At 38.7% G+C, this 23027-nt stretch overlaps 1 protein-coding gene across 6 annotated transcripts in view; it reads right to left on the bottom strand.

Moving 5' to 3' along the window:
* The window catches only part of igsf9bb (immunoglobulin superfamily, member 9Bb), a 648281-nt gene that overhangs the window by 4928 nt on the left and 620326 nt on the right, over positions 1-23027 (bottom strand). For 2 of the 6 annotated variants that reach the window (XM_043676763.1, XM_043676764.1), the window contains exon 19: positions 8052-8173. In XM_043676763.1, coding sequence (XP_043532698.1) covers positions 8052-8173 — 122 coding nt within the window. Of the gene's footprint in view, positions 1-8051; positions 8174-13800; positions 13860-17095; positions 17181-23027 lie in introns of those variants that run through there. The other 4 variants (XR_006309378.1, XR_006309379.1, XM_043676765.1 and 1 more) reach the window with 4 other exon arrangements.

The raw sequence follows: 23027 nt of genomic DNA, 5'->3' as shown, positions 1-23027 counted from the left end.
TCAGAAAAGATTTACAAGGATGTTGCCAGGGTTGGAGGATTTGAGCTGTAGGGAGAGGCTGAACAGACTGGGGCTGTTTTCGCTGGAGCGTTGGAGGCTGAGAGGTGACCATATGGAGGTTTACAAAATTATGAGGGGCATGGATAGGGTAAATAGGTAAAATCTTTTCCCTGGGATCGGGGAGTCCAGAACTAGAGGGCATAGGTTGAGGGTGAGAGGGGCAAGATATAAAAGAGACCTAAGGGGCAACTTTTTCACGCAGAGGGTGGTACGTGTACGGAATGTGCTGCCAGAGGAAGTGGTGGAGGCTGGTACAATTGCAACATTTAAGAGGCATTTGGATGGGGAAATGAATAGGAAGGGTTTGGAGGGATATGGGCTGGGTGCTGGCAGGTGGGACTAGATTGGGTTGGGATATCTGATCGGCATGAATGGGTTGGACTGAAGGGTCTGTTTCCATGCTGTACACCGCTATGACTCTATGACTCTTTTGCTAATGTTCTCCCTTCTCTTGTGAAGATGTGGAATCCTGGTGGGTTACAATTCCGTGGCATTAGATACTTTCTACCAACTTCCCCAAAAAGGACATTTTTCATATATCAACCAATATAAACATTGGGAGATTATTCATTTGTGGGACATCATAAGGGCTGCTAATCCAATTCTCACCAAATGTTTATACAGTCGCATTGATGAGTAATAATTGGGAATCCTAATTAAGTATCTCTCCTTACCTCTGGGGTCACATAGACAATTGTTGAAACTCAACTGCTGCCATAGTAGAGATTATTTGACTTTGCATACAGATTATAAACATCCTTGCTTATGAATGTTCAGTAAAGTGCTGACTTGAGCAACTGCATATTGGGGAGCCAAGAGGTATTAACTGCTCATCACAGTGAAGACTAAAACATCATTGTAAGATTATAGTAGAAAATACAAAGACCAACTGGTGGACTTATCGTGTGGATATCAATTGGAACAACAAGAAAAATGTCTTAGAACAATAATTATACAATGTTTTGGGACATACTGAAAAGTCATAATATTCCTGGGAAGACATTTTGCTTAAAAGTAATGTTTAAATTCTTTATTAATGCTGTATCATCCTTTATTTGTTTGTTTCCCTCATTTCTGCATACATTGTTGCCGTTCTGTTGCAAACATTCTGCCTGCTAGAAAGGAAGGAATAACAATTGTTCAGTTTTAAAGAACCATCAACCTTCCTTCTTACCCTTCTTTCAACAGTTCCCTAGAGCAGTCAGCAGATATAGAGAACTCACGGTTATGCATATATTAGAGTATCTTACAAATCCACTGGACAGCAAGACTGACAATGGAATCATTACCTTCAGATGACTTGTACAAAGTTGAGCTTTGAACAGATAAACCTTGATTTTACTTAATATTATCTACAAACATCTTTCACTAAGTTTGAGAATAAAATATAGCAACAGGACCCTACATCTATACATCAACCTTTGTGGGACCAGACAACCCTGTGACTTAACCATATAAGCTTTCCATTACCAGGCTTACAATAAAGACATGATGGAAGGGTTAAGTCAGAAAATGTAGATAGCAACTGATGATTTGCCATCATTGAAAAATTAACTTGATTGATGAGAAAAGTATTGGAATACATCCTCAATAATTATTTAATCCCTTCAGCACATGAAGCATGATATGACTGAGTATTTATATTGGTTACATCCCCAAGTGCATACCACAAAATATGTATACAATATCAGTTAGAAAAAAGTCGACTCAAAAATGTACTATATCAGTGAGTGGTCCAAGGTATTAGATAGAAGGCAATGTCACTAATCAATGGAGACTATAAATAGGAAAACTGCAATGCCATCAATGGTGTAAGATGAGAACAAGGAAAAACTGATTCATCTTAATACGCTTACCTCAATGTTCAGTCAAATGGATGAACTTTGATCTCAGGAAAATTAGAGGAGAGTAGAAGTAGATTTGCAAGCGAAAGTAAATCAACATACATGAGCTATAGAAACCTAGTTGAATCTTGCTTGTCTGCTCTTAGGTTAATTGATTAAATACTTCTGTTCTTATTTGAAGATTGAGTTCCAAGTTTGAAATGACTTGATTTATATTTCCAGTGGCTTTGAACCCTGGAACAGTGGAAGTTGTGAGGCAAAAATCATAATGCCAGCAAGCATGCAAGGATGAAATGGTCTAGAGATTATTGCACAATACCTTATTTTCTAGACCTTGGTCGCATCGCCAAAGGTTTGCAGTATAACTTGGTGCTTACACGCGATGTGACCTTGGCCTGCAAAACATGAATTGTGCACTTAATGGCACAGACTTTCCTCAGATAGAAATCATGCCTATCTGACCTGCTGTAGGAGAGAATATGCTCCAGAAGTTAACTTTGAGCACTGTCTCATCCTTTGTGTTTTGATTTATTTCATTAAGCCATGCATTACTTTCTAGATCTTTTTTGCTTAGTGAAATAAGCCAATTCTACTGGAAAGATGTAACAATTAGCTCTAATCAATTAGGACCAGCAAATTTGCCATAATTTAAGCAAAGTTGTGGTTTTTAAGGCTATATAAATTGGTAACCTTTCAGCATAAGTGTTACTAGCCACTTGTTGCAAGCAAACATTTGATATTAAGATGTAGATACCATTGGAGTAGAGTATATACATGAATATCAAGGTCAAGCACAGTATTACTAATTGTAAAATCTTGTATCAGACCAATGGAAGGAGTGAAAATTTATTTTTGATGGTGATTAAAGGCCTGAAATGAGATGAGTTTGCAGAATTTAAAGTAATTCCTCATGGACATGGATCCACAGCAGAACTTTGCTTGTAGCTCAATATTACTTGGAGATGTTCATCCAGAAATGTCGGAGGGTAGACAATATAAACAATGAACTTCTCATGGGTTGTAAGGTGAAGAATGTTATGCTTGGCTCAATTTGAACAGTGAAGCAGATGGCTTTAATGGCAGCCGACTAAGAAAATTCCCTTAGCAACATCGGCTCTTGTGGTTGATGAGTACAAAGCCAAGCAAAGTTCTTTGAATCGGCATATATTTGTTGTTTTTATTGTATTTACATGTATTTATAGTTGACTATGCAAATTCTAATTTGAGATTATTTATTCCAGTTAATTCTGGCAGCTCAATGATTTCAATAAAAAAAGATCTTAAAAGCCAATCTTCTTACTTTCCAACAATAATAAGTTTTGCGCAACATTCCAACTGTTCCATTTCTTACCTTCCCAAAAATGATCTTATTCCCCTTTGAAATCTATTTTCGCATTTGTGGAATCATGCTCAGTGACTGTTTGAGATCAAAGGCTCTAAGAACTGTATGGCAAGAGCTTCTGACTTCAGTCAATGAAATTAGTGAGAGACGTTTCAACATTGTCACTTTAGGATGGGGAAAATGGCCATAGTTCATCTGATCATCAGTGTCCAAGGATGTTTTCTGGAAGTTTGTGCTGGGAGAATAAATTTACCAGCGTGATACTAGGGATGAGAAATTCCAGTTATGAGGAGGAACTTTGACTCCAGGAATTATTGCCATGACAGCGCAAGAATCCAAGAACAGATTTTGATAAAGTGACTAGGACAAATTATTTCCTTTGACTGGAGTGTCAGTAAAAGATGCATCATCAATTTAAAAACGACAACAGAGAATAACAAGTGATTCGATGGATTATTTTTACAACAGTTGTTAGAGCATGGAATCCTTTGCCACAGGGAATAACTGAGGCAGAACCAATGACATCTTTTAAAGGAAGTATAGACAAACATTTGCTTCAGATGACTAAGGGGAAAAAACAGAGCTTTGGGATTAGTTTTGAATTTCTGTAGCAAAGTGCCGGGAAATGGACCTGTCTGTATTTTAATTTTGTATAACGTAATAGGTGAGGATAGGTTTGTGATGACTCACACAGATAAATGACCTCTTGATGTTCACTGTCAAAGTTCATAGCTGTAAACAGTCAGTTGGGTGAAGTATTGAAAGATTGCCATTGCTTGTGAAGCCAGACTTGAGCATGAGTTGCCGTTTTTAGGAAAGTACTTTGTCAGAGAGGACAACTAAAGGTAAGTACTGCCTCTGAGGAATATATTTTCTCACAGAATTAAATAAATAGAACTAAACAATCAAAATGAAGCCAACAGTTGGATGAAATGCTGAAAGCTGCATTGTGGAGGGAAGCAGTGACAAAGTAGATGAAAACATACAATTTATTTGACAATAAACATTAGACACACTTTCCTGACCACAGGATTCTACAAACAAATTGCATAAGGTGTAAAGAATTAAAATCGGGGCATACTTTCTGCATTACGATTTGAAAACTGAATTCCTGTTTCATGCCAAACACTCTCAGTTTGCCAAAGTAGTGATAAACCCATTACATTTAAAATTTATGATTTGGAGGTGCCAGTGTTGGACTGGGGTATACAAAGTTAAAAATCACACAATATCAGGTTATAGTCCAACAGATTTGGTTGGAAGCACTAGCTTTCGGAGTGCTGCTCCTTCATCTGGTGGTTGTCACTGATGAAGGAACACAACCACCTGATGAAGAAGCAGCACTCCAAGAGCTAGCGTGTCCAAATAAACCCATTTAAAATGTAGGCACATTTTAAGGGAATGCAGGGTTGTTTCTCAGTAAGTTCCCCAGAATTCTTCATGGCTCCCGATGTTACTACTGGTGGAAAATCTTCAGAATGCTAGGGAAAAGATGCCAAAGTTGTGGCATAAGAGCAGGGAACCCCCTTAAAATATTCCACTTGTCCAGGTCTAGTCAACTGAGCATTCTGTTCAATCAATCCACGACAGAAAATATGCTGCAATGCGTTGGATTTTTGACATGTCAAAAAATACCTCTGGGAGTAGCCTGTCTGAACTGAGGGTATTACATAGGACTGAACTTCATAAAAATTGCTAAGCAGGCAGAACTATTGGATTACATAAAATAAGGTTACATATCAATTGACAGGTTGAATTATTTCATGCAAGCCTGATTTTTGACATTTGACATTTAGACTGGAATTCAGAGCCTGAGGCTTGTTTTATGAAGTACCTTGCATGTTTGGCAGACCAGAATTATACTGCGAGCTGCTTATTCACCTATGTCAAATTAAAATCAGCTAACAAGTAGCCCTGCACATCTGTGAGTGGATGTGATCTAGAGCTCTGTTTTCTCAGTCACTAATTGTTAATAAAAGGGTACCTCAGCAGAGCAACTGTTCTGAAAGTTTTCAAAGACCATATGTAGTACAACAAATCACCAGGGCATTTAATCTGGCCTTTCACTTGAGTACAATGACACTGAACCCTGAATCAGTGAGAGATAGCTTCCTACAAGGTTCTTACACTGTTAGACGTTAGTCCTTTCAGGTATCATGGCAAGACCTGGCAGTGATGTTACCTGTGCATCCAAAACTGCTTCAGATAGACCCACAATTGACAATATAACTGCTGCCGGAGACTGAACAATAATTGGCCTGTATGAAGCTAGATGTTGGAAAGTGTCCCTAATAAGGGTGAATACATTACTGTGGACATTTACTGGAAGTTTTCACAATTATTATTCACCCAATGCACATGCATGCAATGTATATTTACTTGTTTCCCCCCATTTTCAAGCATCTATTTCTGACTCATTATAGGCTGTTATACCCTTTACAAAAGCTAAGTGGGTAAGAAGGTCAAGAGCCATGTGGGAAGGATGACAAGATGACAAGGCTGGTTAGTCTGTAGGATGGCAAATGTTTTTGGTGGTAGGTAGGTAAATTAGGTCAGTGAAGTGGAAAGGTAGGTGGGTCAGGGAGGGTGTTGTTTGCAGGACCAAGGATGCAGTTAGATAGTCAGGGTGGGCGGTTGGTTCAGTGTGGAGAGTTCATTGGGTGATTGAGAGGACTGCTGGTCAATTGTACATATTTTTAATCAACCTGTTCAAGCATGTTATAAAACACTGCAGGTGGGGCTTGAACCTTTGCCTTCTGGCCCAAAGGTAGGGAGACTACCACCATGCCCTTAAGGTCAGCTGCATTATAAACCAGAAGTTACACATGATTTTGATTTGTCTAATGTTTCACCCAAGTCATGGATGAACTAACAGGTAACTACATGGCATAGACAGGCTGGCCCTTTCTTCATACAACTTAAATATGGTGGGAAATATGGGGGCTCCAACTTTGGAGGGACTTCTTGTTCATGCTTCAAGGTCATGCTTTCAAAGTGAGAGGTGGAAGGTTTAAGGGGGATACACACTGCAAGTACTTCACACAGAGGGTGGTGGGCATTTGGAACGCGTTGCCAGCAGAGGTGGTAGAGGCAGGCATGGTAGATTCATTTAAGATGCGTCTGGACAGATGCATGAGTAGGTGGGGAGCAGAGGGATACAGATGCTTAGGAATTGACTGACAGGTTTAGACAGTACATTTGGATTGGCTCTGGCTTGGAGGGTCGAAGGGCCTGTTCCTGGGCTGTAAATTTTCTTTGTTCTTTGTTCTTATCCCCACAAAGATAGTACAGCTCCTTCTTTCCTGTCTCTGCAAAAACCATGTTCTCAACCTCCTTGCCCCTCTCTAAGATGAGCAAATGCTCCTCACCCAAACATTCTGACTTACCTCAATCTGGAATCCATCAGTCCTCCTTTGTGGATCTGCCTGTCGAACTGGTAGTGCCCACTACCAAACTCTGGTACTGTTGGGACTGCTGGATTGGCCAGAAACTCCAGAGGGTGAGACCTGCTCCCTGGTGAGGGACAGAAGTCCAACTCTCCAGAAGTTCAGCCCATGTGCAGTTTCCTCTAGCTGTGGTGCGAACTTCTTCCTAATCCATTGGCTCGCCAGTGATTTTTCTTCCAGGGTGATGAGCAGTCTGTCTCCATGTAATCTTTTGCTCTTAGAGATTGGAGACTTCTGGTGAGCCATGGGAAGAGGGGAAATTACTCAACAGAAGTTTAAACTTAGCAGATAGTTCGCATGAACCCAGCACACTGTGGTCCTATGATCATAGGTATGCTCTCCAAATATCTGGAGACTGGAAAATCTAGGTCAATATTCGTCACCATGACCCCACAGAAATAAATGACAAAGTTTTTATTATGAACTTTTCCTGAGCACATTCCAGTGTCCCCACATAAATCATTGGTTTAGGTGCTGAGTGCCAAGATCCACTGATATCAATGAATTCCAGCTATTAATGAAGCTTCCACCTGTGTCTCATAAATGCATAAGATAGTGATATCAAGGATTGCATCAAGAATTCAGGAGATAGGACAATGGTGTGCAACATTTTCAGCATTCAAGCTTTCCCTACCTGTCTGGTGTTGGTGGACATTTACTTTCACTGTTCGAGAAGTATCAAATCCATTCAATTCGTACTAGAATTTATTCAAGCTACATAAGAGAGTTTGATGTACAGATTGGATAGAAGTATAAACCTTTTCCATTCAACTTTGCTCACAAGTCATCCTATGACAGTGAACCAAATCCAAAACAATACCTTTTTACTTAAAAGAAACTATTTTTTGAGATCATGCTTTTGAAAAGTCTTATTTCACAATGATCTTTCAACAGATCTTTACATCAGATGAAGGCAAGTCAGATCTACATAGAATCTATAAAACTGAATACAAATGCTATATTTTAGTTTTAAAAAATCTGAATTATAAAATCTTTCATAAATGCTGTCCTTGTACTTTGGGTGTGATAGTAGTTTAAACAATCAGAACTTGGGGTTGCTGATTTGAGATAATATATGCACAGCCCCAGTACATTTGCAAGACAATCTTCTGCCTTCTTTTTCAATTGCGATAATAACCTATTTAACAATAATTGTCAGTTGATTGGTCATGGTAGTGAATAAGAGAATGCTAAATGAATATGTTTTGTAATCTGTGCTGACCTAAATAAATAAAGCAAAACCCAGCCTATTTGAGGAAGTACTTGTTGGCAGGGTCTCCATGCATTACTCATTCATTCTCAGATCTTCTTCAAAGGTATTGAATGTTAAGCCCTAATTCTGCTCAGCATGTCACTCACTGTTTTTTTGTCGTGCCTTTGAAGTGAGCTGCAGTGCTTTCTTGGGCTTTCGCACTCGTGGGTATCTCAGTACTTCGAAACTCTCAGGTACAGCAGCCGCACCATGTGTATCTGGAGGCCTCCTGTGGGATCAAGAGAGAAGAGAATGGGGAAGAATTCAACTTCAACACTTGGGCAATCTCACTTAAAACTGTCTACAATCACTGATGATAACATGATAAAGTAAAGCATTAACTCTTTGCAATGTTATAGCTCCAGTATCTGAACTAAACCTCAACCAATTGGTTGGGTAGACTGGGTCTAAGATATTCAATCAAGTAGAACCAATTTTAAAATGTATCCCACACTGTCATGTTATGCAAACTTAACCAGGTTTTTAAAATGCTTTTTGTCATTTCTCACTTTCTTCCCTCTTTACCTCCTTTGACTAGGTTATTCAGCCTACCCAAAAGGAATGCATTGAATGATGCACCTCCCGATCTAGGGAAATGCCACTTGCTGATCAACTGTTTGATATTGCAGGACAGGGACTGTGATCTGGGCATCATTATTCCATTCTCATGGAAAAATGCTCGCTTTGTGATGAGTATTTCGCCACCAAAAGAAAACAAAATTGAGATCTAGGAGTCACCATGTCAGGAACTGTGAAAGCAAACATGGAAAGTGACGACCAACTCACTGTGTCACCCTGTCTGAAGCTGGTTCTCTGTAAATAGAAAAGAACATTGGATAGAAAATCATTATGGCTCATTTTCAGATGCATGCATTATTGAGGCCTCAGGCTTACCTGAGATTGAACCTCAGCCATGTTTGTTTAATTTGGTTGAGCTGCCAGCACTTGTTGTGTCTCCACATTCAGCATGGCTTTGAAGGCAAGTCCTAAAATAAGGGGAGCATGCTAGCGATAAAGAGGGAAGGGAAACCACAAATCATGTGCAACTCAAATGTGACAGACCTCCTGTGTTCATCAGCAACCAATTCCTGCCTAATGACTGAAAACAGGCAATAGGTGCCTTACATATATAATTTATGGATTTTAGGCACCTCAAGCAGATACTGTAAAAGGGTCACATGTCTTTGAGTTGAAGGCACTGGTTCCTGAGATTGGATCTGGCCGCACAGTTTTGCTCCCCACAAAGTGTGCCGTAGTGTCCAATTTTTTTACCTTTTTTGTAGCCTTGCATTCTGGAAATTCTTTTTATGATGCATATAAAATCAATTGAAACAGAATCTGAGAAGACACTGGTGATTGAGCGCTATAAATCAACTCAGAGTCTCCTTTGAGACTCAATTCATCAGTTGTCTATTTTCTTTCAATATTTGTTGTTTTCTGTTTTAAAACTATTCCTTTGCCATAAACCACATTCTCAAATGAAGGCCGTTTGATGTCTGGCTGCTTTTCCTCTGCCTTTATTGTTCTTGAGTTAGGTGTGAGGAATCCTCGGGCTTTTCCTAAACTTTATCTTGCCTTTCCTCTTGCTGAGGCCAGGTAGCAAACATTGGTGTAAGCCCAAATTCTACAACTCAATGGACATAAGAGGACACAAACTGGGTAAACATATTTTAAGCAATTAGCATTGAAGAAAGCAGGGGAAATTGATCAAACTAATTAAGTTTTTGTAGTTTCAGTCTTGAGAAGTACTAGAGCAAGTCAACGTTAAGACTATAAATGAAATGCTGGGCACAATGGCATTATTGGAAGCAGCAAATCGATGAGTGAGTCTACCTCAGAGGGATTGGAACGGAAGATAATATACAATGCTGGAAGATCCAACATTACCATCAAATCGGATTCTATATTTTCTGAAAGTATTTCCTCTACTTTATTATACTCATTAACTTGAGAAAGGTGTCAGTTTCTAAGGGAACACTGCAGCCAATTAGCGTTCATCAGTTAAACATAGATTAAAGCAATAGGTAGGCTGCAACATTCCATTTGTATTAGCTTATTGCATATCTGCCATTAATTCTATGATTGTAAATGATGCTGACACCAAAAGTTAAACTTACAAAAACTAATGTGGTTTTGCGCCCACAGCAATCACAGTTGTTAGTTCATCTATAAAACTAATGTGTGATAAAGCATTATTTCATTTCCTCAATAAGGTGCTCATATGATGACTCATAGCATACTATTTCCTCACAACACATAACATCATTTTGGATTTTTAACATTCCTCAGCATTCTCTGCTTCTATCTATCCACAATGTTTTTGATTCAAATTCAAATATAATTGACATTTTGCACCTTTGTGGTCACCTATACCATACCCCATGAAACAATTTCTTGGCTCTCCACTCTCCTTCACACATTGACCTTGCTATATGGCTCTTCCCCTTCTTCTGTCCATAACTTTATTTTTAGATTACTTACAGTGTGGAAACAGGCCTTTCGGCCCAACAAGTCCACACCAACCCTCCGAAGAGCAACCCACCCAGACCCATTCCCCTACATTTACCCCTTCACCTAACACTACGGGCAATTTAGCATGGCCAATTCACCTAACCTGCACATTTTTGGACCATGGGAGGAAACTGGAGCACACGGAGGAAACCCACACAGACACGGGGAGAATGTGCAAACTCCACACAGATAGTTGCCCGAGGCAGGAATTGAACCTGGGTCACTGGCACTGTGAGGCAACAATGCTAACCACTGTGCCACCGTGCACCCCAAACTTGGTGCATTTATCCCTAAATCATTTCGTTCTACTTGACCTGAATGTTAGGCCAGTTCTTTACTCAATCTGTTACACTATGGGTGATTAACTGGTGACTTTGTTAAATATTTTTCTTTATGTTTTCTGCTCAACCACAGTGTTACTGTAAAAAGAAAACTGCATTTATAATTCATGCTATGGTGCAAAAGTACTGAAGGTAGGATCAAAATCAAACAATTGTGTGATATTGTGGAGTACCAAAGTGTGAGTTCCTTCTCAAGACCCTCAACACTGTGCAACTCCAATTGCATTGAATTGCAAGGAGTCACCACACTGTTACAATTGATCCATTGCAATGCTGCAGATAAGCCTCCTCCCATCTGGCTACATATAACCCTATCAGGATGATCTTGTTTCTTTCTCTATTATGCATTTTTCTAGTTCCTCTTTTAATTGTATGTGCGTGTGTGAGTCACGTGAAGTACTCCATATTCAAAACATTCTCTGAACGAAAATGTGTCTCCTGAATTTCCTACTGGATTTATTTCTGACTATCATACATTTATTGCAGATAACTGATTGTAGGGAACGTTATTACCAGCCAGTAGTTCTAGTAACATACAGACCTCTGCCCCCGTGCCACCTCCACAGTGTTGTGTTCCTACCCTCATATAGTGGGAGAGTCGTGAGCCACCGAATAAATGTCCTAATTGTGATGTAAACTGTTGGAATTATCTATTTAATTTTTAATGATTTTTTGGATGAATTTGGGTCTTGTCTTTGACTTAGTGACTGATGGGCTTTTCTTCAGTGTGTTTGAAGTCAATAGCTAAATTGTAAGTTTTTCTATAACCACAATGATTTATTTTAAGAACAATTTTGAACATGGCTGTAAGTTTGTTTTATTTTATTATCTGTGGCTCAGCACTGTAAATAATGGGGCCTCAAAGGTTAGTCACAGCACTTCGGAATCTGGCATTGTATAAGCTTAAGTGGAAAGCGTATAGCTTAGAATCATTTCATTGCACTTTTAACTTGGATTGTGTTTTAGTCCCACAAGACCTTGGAACAGGATGGCTGAACACAGCAGAGCTCCCAAAAATGGAATAACAGATTTACCAAATTAGGTTACCTTGGTCAAAGTTAGTTTTGGTCCAGACTGGGACTGTTGGGATAAAAACCTGCAAGTGTTTATTTAAGCTGAATGCATTGAAACTCAGATGTATGGCAGCTCCAAAAAGAAGCTATCACAGCTCCAGTCTAAAAATTGCAGTTCCAAGTGACTTAAACTTACCAATAGATGTTAGATACAGGGATCCTGGTGTTAGAATTATATGAGAGCTGTTCTTGGATATTGAAGTAGGAGGGGTGTTTTGAGAAGTGTACCAGGAGTGGTACTTTGAGTACTAAACCAAAGCTGCTTTTCAATTGATAAAGGAACGTGTTGGGATTAACACTATTGTGTGTTTAAAACATTTTGATTTGGATTACTAGTAGATAGTTTGGATTATTCAATGTTATCATTATTTCTTTTGTAATAACTTTTGTTTTTATTGTTAAAGCAAACTCTGCAGCATTGTATGCTTACATTTCAGTGAGAGACCATCGCTAAAATGAAAAGAAATACAATGATGATCTATCAAGCCAAGTTCCTATCTGAGATCTGACTTGACCAGTTATAAAGTCAGCTAGGTTCATAGCAAGGCAGCTTGATGGATTGAAACCTTAATAGCAGGAAGCTGCAAGATAAACTTGTCATGAGGGCATAGGTTCTCTATCATGAAGGATAGGTTGGTGGTGACCTACTTAAGTCAAATGTCCATAAATTCCTTATCAAACGGGGACAACATCTGAAGCAGGTGGGCACTTTGTGAGTTCCCTTTCATATTGCAAATCAGACTCAGTATAATGGTAAAGCTACCAATTACACCATGCATTTGTTAACCCCTATTAAAAACAAGCAAAGATTTTGACACTCAACCCTGAAATAAAAGTCAGAGATTACCTCACCGTAATATCTCAGTTTCTCTTAGAGACTGGCCTCAGAACAGTGTTAGGAATGCAGATTACTCTGTATGAAGTTGTGTAATGTAAATAGACTCAATAAATACTACAAAGTGCAAAAAGACTTTCAGAAAATGGCCAATTCTTAAACAAAGCCAGTTTTGTGTTAATGGAACCAAATATTTTCTTTAAATTTACAGTTTGTAATGTTTTGTATTAGATATGGAATATGAAGTTAATAGCAAAAAAATTGCATGGAGTGTAATTGACTCAGGGTTATCGTTTCTGATGAATTTTACCCATTGTTTCTAATCATTCCAGCAGCACCGACACTGGCTTCAGAACATGGAAGTGTGGATTACCATAAAGAAAATCTTATCTCTTTCTTAGTCAGAGGGTCAGCTGAAATAGAAATAGAATTCTTGAGAATGTTTATTTCATTGCAAGGGTATACTTGCTTCAAATACATTCTTAGCAAAGAAGGCCCAACAGTCTACTGATTGAGATGCTAAAAGAAATGTGGATGACCTCATTGGAAACATTGGTTCTTCAAAAGGAAGAACTAGGAAAGGTGTAATGTACACTGTTGCAATATTAAATTTAGTTATACATACATCTTAGAAACTGATGAGAAATTGAGAACTGTGAATGGATCTTTTCATTTTTTTTTTACAATGTGATATTTGTATTGGAACACCATACACACTTCTAAGTTTAGTTCAAAATTTATGATACAACTTCCTGTTGCTTTTGTCACATCAATATGAGAAGTGACAGTTCATTAGGGAACACCATTTAGCCTATACAGATGTCTATATCAATTATCAAGGATCTTCAGGCTCAGAGACTGATCTACCAACAAACTGAGTGATTGAGTGTTTGGATGTGGGTGTTCTGTAACAATATTTGGCATCAGGTAATTAAATGATTTGCTTTTGGAGTGTGGTTGGTAGTGTGGGGGGAGCACAGAGATGGCAAATGAGGTTTGGGTATCTCTGAAATGTTTTTTTACAGGTAGGGTGTCATACTAGACAATTGTGAACACCTCACCTAGTGGGTAGTTAGAGAGTAACATGGCCAGATACCTGGATGCAGTTTGCTAGCCCTGCCTCTCAGCAGGCAATGCTGAGTGCTGTGGAAGGACCTAAAGAGGAGGAAAAAAATATTGTGAAGCAATAAATGGCAAGTGAATGGAGATCATTTACAACACACAGTTTGTGAAATATCACCTTGGCTGACTGAAAGACATAAAGCTCAAGATGAATTTCTCCTAACAGGCACACAGTGTGTGAAGGTGTGCTCTGTGATGGCAGCTTGACTAATTTATTAAAAACAATATCTGAGGACATAATCCAGGATGGCCTTGGACCTCAAGGCTGAAGCGCAAACAGACTGCACAGTCCTAAATGTGGCCCAAAAATGAGGGTCACTTAAATTTCTCTCCCATATTCTTGACAGCTGCTTTTGAACTTTTGTTCAAAGGTGCACAGATTAAGAAATTTATGGGACAATTTGACTGTGGGAATCATACATTCATTGCTGACACAAATGTTGGGCCAATGTCAGAGCTAAACCGAATCTGCATTACTTTACTTAAATCCTTGCATTGAAAGTGAACCTCCTATTAACGGCCTTAAAATGAACAAGTTATACATTTTGAATAAATATCTCCAATCCCCTGCTTAGTGGACTGTCCCACTGATGATGTCATGGTAATCAATGATGATTATGACATTATTATTGAAATTAAATATGAGGAAAACATAAATAAGATAATTAAAAATGACTTATACATTATTTTAATGTGAGAAACCTCAGCTTGTAAAACACCATTTTTACAGCAGCATCTTTATCAATGCCTCATAATTACTGGAAAAAAAAGACAGATTTTATCGCAGCTTTGCATTTATACTCATCAAGTTAAATTACAAGAAATATCAGTATAAAACTGAAACAACATTTTAATTAATTGTTAAGTAACATTTTAACAAAATTTTACATTTTAATTTGATAAAGTACCAAAGACTGACAGCTCACATCAAACAGCATGTAAGATTGGGTTGTTCACAACATGTAAGGTACTGGCCTGTGACTGCAAAACGCAAAACATAGTGTCCAATATTAGGTATGATTCTGTGATTGAAAAACATTTGCTAAATAATCTTGTGTGCTAAAAATGATACTTAAATCTATATAAGATTGTCAGTTGGGCTCGCAGCATGGTGCACTTATCTGTACTAGAGGCTACACACAAGATATATATTTATTAATAAATAAGACCCTGTTTGTTGCAGTCTGGAAAAAAATGTGTACACAATACACTTGTTTCAACTCAACAGGTGATAGTTATTCTCTGGTTCATTTTTACCAATCAGAGTGAACCTGCCTGGATCCGATTTAAACAAGGTTTGATAATTAATTGTCACACATTAGCTAATTGGTGCATTCTCTATCGTAACACCTCTGGTGAATTAGATTAGATTACTTACAGTGTGGAAACAGGCTCTTCGTCCCAACAAGTCCACACCGACCCTCCGAAAAGCAACCCACCCAGATCCATTCCCCTACATTTACCCCTTCACCTAACACGACGGCAATTTAGCATAGCTAATTCACCTAATCTGCACATTTTTGGACTGTGGGAGGAAAATGGAGCACCCAGAGGAAACCCACGCAGACACGGGGAGAACATGCAAACTCCACACTGACAGTTGCCTGAGGTGGGAATTGAACCCAGGTCTCTGGTGCTGTGAAGCAGCAGTGCTAGCTACTGTGCCACCATGGCACCCACCTCTACTACATTCCACTTGTCAATCAATCAGCAATCTCTTCTTAGTAGAAAATACTTTTTCCTTTTACCTTATTATTTCTTGTAAATTGTCCTGATGAGTGCAAGATGAAAAGCCTTGACAACATTTGTCTGTTTTTCAACAATATTCAAGGTCTGAACTACTCAAAATTATATGAACATATAATTTTCTACTCCACCTTCAATATAGTAGCATCATAGTACCAGAAACTCAATATATTATTGTCGCATAATTATAACATTCTGAAAGCAAATTGTATGCGATGTCAATAAGTACATACAAATCAATAAGATCTCAAATTTGGTCCACGGTTTACATGAGTTAGTATCTCACTTGCCTTACAATTAGCCTTAGTGCCACTGGATTATGGAAGAAAATAATTAACACCTGATTACAGAGCAATGACTTCTCAAAACATATGGGTGCATACATGACAGATGAGGATAGGATCAGGTATATCTGTGATCCTCCCTCTCCATAGTCAGGTTTTATTAGAAGGGTAACCACTTAAACCAGACTGTAAACAGAAACCAACTGCACTAAGTTATCATATTCAGGAGTGCACAGTGGTGTTAAAATAAATGTAAACCTTGTTGTTCTATTTGCCGTAAATCTGGATTTTTGGGAATAATTTTCATCTAACTTACTTGTTCGATAAGCCAAAGGGATTATTTGGAATATTTGCTTTGTACATCACCTGATAATTGGACTCCATTTCTAAACAAACACTAAAACAAGATAGAATGGGCTCTACTCAGCGTTATATCCAAAACTGCTTCTTTCCTGACAGGTGAATTGGTTTTAAAATTGCCATGACATTGTTCAGTCCAATATTTGCTTCATCCCAGGTGCTATGTTTTTTTTATCACCTGATAATCTAAACAAGGTTGGTAATGTCAGTGCCCAGAGTAAAGCAATTCAGTGCGACACGTTTGGTGTTAAATTGCCATATTATCAATCTCCAGCGGCAATTCCCCAATGCTGTACACATTACTTAAGGAAGGTCAATGAAGTACAACACCCTTAGACAACATTTATCATGGATATCACTTTGCAAATTGAACTTGGTGATTGCATATGACTTAATACTGGTCAGTATCTCAGTTGCATCTTTTTAAAAAACATTGAGGAGGTCTTCCTCAAGTAGAATATAAAACTACTTAATATCTAAATGTATAAAACTAAGTGTCTTGAAATACTGATCTGGTAATAGTAAATACAATAATTAATGGGTAAAGAATTTAGCTACTTTGTGAAACATTGCAGCTGTATGCATATTCAAATTGTTTATGAATATTTCAACATAATCTATGTATATGGGCCACAGAGTTCTTCCAAAACGCATCCATGTTATCTTTTTTTCTGCACAGCACACTGAACTAAAATGTACATTTTGTACAAATTATTTACAGGATTTTTTTCACAAGTATGCACTCAATAGTTAAAAGACACATGAAAACTCTCATTCAACACAACTCTTTTGAAATGGTGTGATGAACTTTCATCCAGTAAAACATATGTGATTTCTTGCTTAATGAACACATATACAGGACGGATGTGTAGGGAGAAAGCCCATTGCAGTTTTCATCCACAGGACCTTGTTTTGAATCTGATCAAGGTTAATGAGTTGAAAGACACTTCCCTGTAATGAAAGCCTGAAATATGAACATAAACATACCAAGATGAAAACTTGTGCATAATCCCACTAAATAGTAGAAATCTCTGTCAGTGATTATTGTTTTGTTGCTTTATTGTGGGATGCATCTGTGAAAGGGCATTTCAGTGATCTCATTTATACACTTACAGTGATACAAAGACATTTAAAAAATAACTTTGTTCCTGCAGCCTGTCCTTTTGATTTGAGGTGAAGGCAAGGAAGAGGTAGTTCTGCTTTGCTCCTGATCTGTGCAATTCCTAGTTTGGGTCATTTAATGCTTCCATTGGCTGCAAGAATTGAAAAAGAATTTCATTTCTTGAAACCAAACTATCACCTTGCTGAACAGACCAAACCATCAAATGTGCCAATTAAGCTTCTTTAGTTACTTCTTCCATTTCTCTTGTCATTATACCTGAATGTATTTGCAATGATTCTGTATTAGGTATTGCATTTGCTGATTCAAGTAAAACTGTAATGACAGAATTACAATCGCATTAAGACTCTTGGTCCACCAACTGGCTAAATATTATGAGAACGTGAGGACTGCAGATATTGGAGATCAGAGTCAAAACGTGTGGCGCTGGAAAAGCACAGCCGGTCAAGTAGCATCCGGGGAGCAGGAGAGTCAACGTTTCAACCATAAACTCTTCGTCAGGAATGTGATGAAGAGCTTACGCTTGAAACATCGACTCTCCTGCTCCTCGGATACTGTCTGACCGGCTGCGCTTTTCCAGCACTACACATTTGGCTAAATATTACATCAAAGGAAATGCTTGCCTGATGCATGTCACTATTTTTAAAAGAAGGTAAGTTTATTATTTTCAGTTTCATGCCTTGTAACTAATGAGAGCAACTCAAATGATTTAAAGAGGCAAACTCTAACTCCAATGGCTCTTAATGCTCTTCTTATGGGAGTGGTTTTTAAGCTTGGGCACTGAGGAATTTTGAAGAAAAGTGTTAGTTCAGCAGCCTAACCTACTTCAATAATCTTTCCAGTGGCAGCTCGCCAACAGCAGTGGTCATCCATCTGACAAAGGTAGGTACATCATCTTTGCACTGAAGTGCCCGATGGGCTGAGTGGACATGCCATCCAGGAAACCTGGACCTTTCACTGGCAACACAACCTGGAGCTGTGGGCCTCAATGGGGTACACACTCTTGGTTGTCCCATAGACTCTAACCTCTTCAGAGACTGCATCACATTTCCTCTATGACATTGACAGAGCCCACCTGGGGCTTCCATTATTTCCACCACCCTCCATGGGATAATGGACCTCATTATTGGCTATGACTGAGAAGATCTTAAAATAAGGCTCTCTTATAATCAGAATGGAGTCTTGAAGTGATCCTGGCTCATAATTAAATTCTAAGAGTACACAGTTCTGCACCCTATTTGCCAAAGTTTATTCTGCAATACTCTGCTAGTAATAGAATTGGCCAGAATGTCTACTTTTATTATCATTACTCAGGGTCACTTCAATGTCACAAAGTGATGGCAGATAAAACAATGGGCGTCCATGGACCTGCAAAGAGAGGTTTAAAAAGATGAGATGATTGACTGAAAATTGCTACTTCATGCTTCATACGAACTTCTCAATGAATCTTTTGACTGTTGGACCATTTTTCCTGACTATATCTAAAAGTTATTAATTTTACAACACTGTTAATTGCCGGAACACTCTCAAACGAAGCCAACATTCTTTTTAGTTGCTTGTATGCACTCATCAAAGTGAGGGACATAATGCTGGAGGAAAAAAAAATCATTTTCCACATTAACAGTGATTGAATCAGAAGTGAATACAGGGATCCTCCTACGGCGATTGCTTATGTAGCTAAACCTCAGGATTATGCCTCCAATTTCATGTACAGGATACGTTCACAATCTGCTTTTTTAATTATCTAACATGACTGCAAATTTTAAATTCTCATGCAAACCCCATGAATTCTGACTCAAACTGTTTACCATAGCCTGCTCCACCAAATTTCACGACAGCCCAAACTGGTCCAGTGTTTAACTTGGTGAGCACAAGAATTTTTTTATATTCATTTGTAGAATGTGGGCATTACTGGCTGGCTTGCATTTATTGCCTGTCCATATTTGCCCTTGGGAAGGTGGTGGTTAGCTGCCTTCTTGAACTGTTGCAGTCCATGTGCTGTGGGTTGACCAACAATGCCATTAGGGAGGGTATTCCAGGATTTTGACCCAGTGACAGTGAAGGAGCAGCAATATATTTCCAACTTGGGACAGTGAGTGGCTTGGAGGAGAACTTGAAGATGATGGTGTTCTCATATATCTGCTGCCTTTCTCCTTCTAGATGGGAGTGGTTGTGGGTTTGGCAGGTGCTGCCTAAGGATCTTTGGTGAATGTCTGCAGTGTATGTTGTAGATAGTACATATTACGAGTTCTGGCTGCCAATGGTGGAGGGAGTGGATGTTTGTAAATATGGTGCCAATCAAATGAGCTGCTTTATCTTGGATAGTGGGAGAAAGTGAGGACTGCAGATGCTGGAGATCAGAGTCAAAAAGTGTGGTACTGGAAAAGCACAGCAGGTCAGGCAGCATCTGTGGAGCAGCAGAATCGATGTTTCGAGCATAAGCCCTTCATCAGCAATGTGTCAAGCTCTCTTGAGTGTTGTTGGAGCTGCCCACTTCAAGGCAAGTGGGGAATATTTCATGACACTCCTGACTTGTATCTTGTAGATGACGGGCAGGCTTTGGGAAGTCAGGAGGTGAATTACTCCATTGTAACTCCAATGCAACTTGTTCAAGCATACTATCAAACAAAAATGTTTATATCAAACAAAAAAGTTTATATCAAATTACAAATAACTATGTTGCTTGAAAAATTGAAACCACTCTACTACATTCGTAGTGATGCATTGTAGCAGTATCAGTGTCCAAGAACAAGGGTCCCAATCCCATTTTTTAATTGGGAAAGTGATCTTAATTATCAAAAACTACTACAGATCTCATGACTTCTTAAAACATAAATTTCAGACTAGTGAATTTGCTATTATGGGGAAATGGGTCTGGGTGGGTTTTTCTTTGGAGGGTCGGTGTGGACTTGTTGAGCCAAATGGCCGGCTTTCACACTGTAGGGAATCTAATCTAAAGAATGTAAGTCATTGTTTTCAAACAGAAGACATGTCGCATATATTATACTGCTATGGTGGCTATTGTATCGCCATTCAAGGGCCATAAGGCTGGTAATGGGGTGGTACTGTCCGGTCCGGTACGGTACGACTGTCTGTGTGGAGTTTGCACATTCGCCCTGTGTCTGTGTGGGTTTCCTCCGGGTGCTCCGGTTTCATCCCACAGTCCAAAGATGTGTGGGTCAGATGAATGGGCCATACTAAATTGCCCATAGTGTTAGGTACATTAGTCAGGGGGAAATTGGGTCTGTGTGGGTTACTCTTCGGAGGGTTGGTGTGGACTGGTTGGGCCGAAGGTCCTGTTTCCACACTGTAGGGAATCTAATCTAAGTAGAGGCTGAATGGACAGAGCAGATAGCCCAATGTGCTGAATCTTTTAATACTTCGATGCAGGAATCTACATTTAGGACAACAACATATAACATCTGATGGACAAAATGATCACCATATACAATAATTAAAGCATAGCTCATGGTGAGTCAGAGGCAGTGCTGTATCTGGTCTTAGCTCCTCGCATCATAAAAAATGTTGAGGTTAACAGCACAGCTAATGCTATTCGTTGATAATTTAGCTAACGATGAGTAGAAAAATCAGGCTTCTCTGCTATTAAAAGGCAAATGATACCTCTTGAAGGTGAGCTGGATTGTGGCCAAAGGCATTTAATTCAACTGGCTGAGATGGCAGTTGGAGGAGAGGCAGGAAGACGCCATAGACTTTGGGCTTCAGTGAAAATGTTGACAACTGTGTTGGCAGAGGAATTGTGCAAGAAGGGTGTCATTTGCTTCCTAAAGGTTACAATAATGATTAAGTGAAAAATGGACAGAGTTGGCAGTGTGCCAGTACTAGGAGCTTATCCCTGTATGTTTAATTGTAATTGAGAAAAAACTGCAATGACTTAACAAGAGTTGCTAATGTAACGTTCCTATCTCATACCTCTCACTGTTCTCTGCTTAATCATGTACTAGCTGCTCTGGTACTCAACCCCTATTTCTTATCACTTGATTACCAAGCCCTGTTCTTCAATCACTGCAGAACGCTTTCTGATCAGAATGCCACAACTTTTCATTCTCCTATCACTTGCTTCAACTTCTTTGATATCCTTCACATACCAACATTACTATTCCATCATGATGCACATGTTCTTAAAGTTAGGGCATGCTTGGGATACATACATTCTTTTAGCACTAATCTCTGCTTATTCTTGACGCTAAATGTTGACCTTTCTTTCTCAATTCTAGATGCAGCACCTGGAAGAAGGCAGTATTTATGAAGTCACAATGCCAATTGGCTTCACTATATCAAATGGTAGCACAGAGGGTGGTACACTCTGTAGTTTAGAGGGCAGACTAGATAGGATTTTACAAGGATATTTAGCCAGTACAAATGCACGCTTATGGGAAGAGAGATAAGGTGGCTTAGGAACCAGCCTGATTGAAGTTAAACTAACGCCTTAGCCATTCTGCAGACAACAGGAATGATGAAACTTAGTGTGCAGTCAGAAGATAGCTATAAATTAAGGACTACTGAGTGGAATTGACTTCACAGGATAGGCTTAGGACCCTGATTTCCAAAAACGAAGGGCCTAGCACCTATTATAGGTGCGTACTTTGGATATTCAGCACGCATCCACTTTCAAAATTGAATCCACCCCAATTGCTAATGTAAATGGGATGAAAGTGTATAATGATCAAGTCTGTTGGAAAATAATTTCAATTTGGTTGTGATGCCACATAACCAAGATGCTCCTTGACATTCACTACTCAGCTTATATGAAGAAAGACCACGGGATCGTGTTCATCAGCTGTCAAATGTACCCCACCATGAAGTAAATCCTCGCAAAAGATAGGAAGAAATATAATTATAAAATTACTAAAAAAATTATTTGTTTGAAAGAGGTATGTCAATCATATAACATCAGTTTTACTGATAATGTGATCCGTCATGTCAATCACACTATTCTATTTTAAAATTGTAAATTAAGAAAAATAATAAACCTTAGATTGTTTGTGTAACATTTATTTTGATGCCCAATTTGGTGTGAACATTCTTTTTGTCAGGGAATTGTGAGTACAAATGGAAAGTCAAATCTACAGATGTGTAAGGAAGCTAAAGGTTCATCATGACAGGGAATGCTGGATACAAACCAACCAGGACTCATTGATATTGCCCAAAGAAAAAAAATGTAAATTTGTTTACAGTGTTAACCTTTTCTTTTTAAATAACATTCAGACACAGTTACTACTCTGTATCAAACTCCTATAGTAAAGATTAAAATTGAATAGATAAAATTCACTGGACATAAAGTATACAGCTATTAATAATCACACATGTGTAGTTTTAGTGTTAAACAACCTCCCTTGCTACAAACAAGTCACGTCACTGTAGGAAGTAAATTTTAAGGGACACTTTACAACACATTTCTGCAAGGCATTTACAGCATTATTTTGACTCCTTGAATGATTATCAGAGAAGGAAGCATTCATTTGTTTGGCCTTGATTCAAATCTCATCACTGAGGTGAAATAACAGTGTTCCAATAATCTGTGCTGTCCAGTCCCTTTAATATTTATTTCATTACATCATGTGGAAAACTTGTTAGTTAGTCTGAAGGATAGATTGGTCATGCTTTCACAGGAGTGTCCCGTCTTTCGGCAGGATTGAAAAATGGCTCTCACACAAGATGGAATAGAAAGGT

The sequence above is a fragment of the Chiloscyllium plagiosum genome, chromosome 35 (assembly GCF_004010195.1).
Source record: "Chiloscyllium plagiosum isolate BGI_BamShark_2017 chromosome 35, ASM401019v2, whole genome shotgun sequence".
Lineage (NCBI taxonomy): Eukaryota > Metazoa > Chordata > Chondrichthyes > Orectolobiformes > Hemiscylliidae > Chiloscyllium > Chiloscyllium plagiosum.
This window is presented reverse-complemented; position numbering and strand designations above follow the sequence as displayed.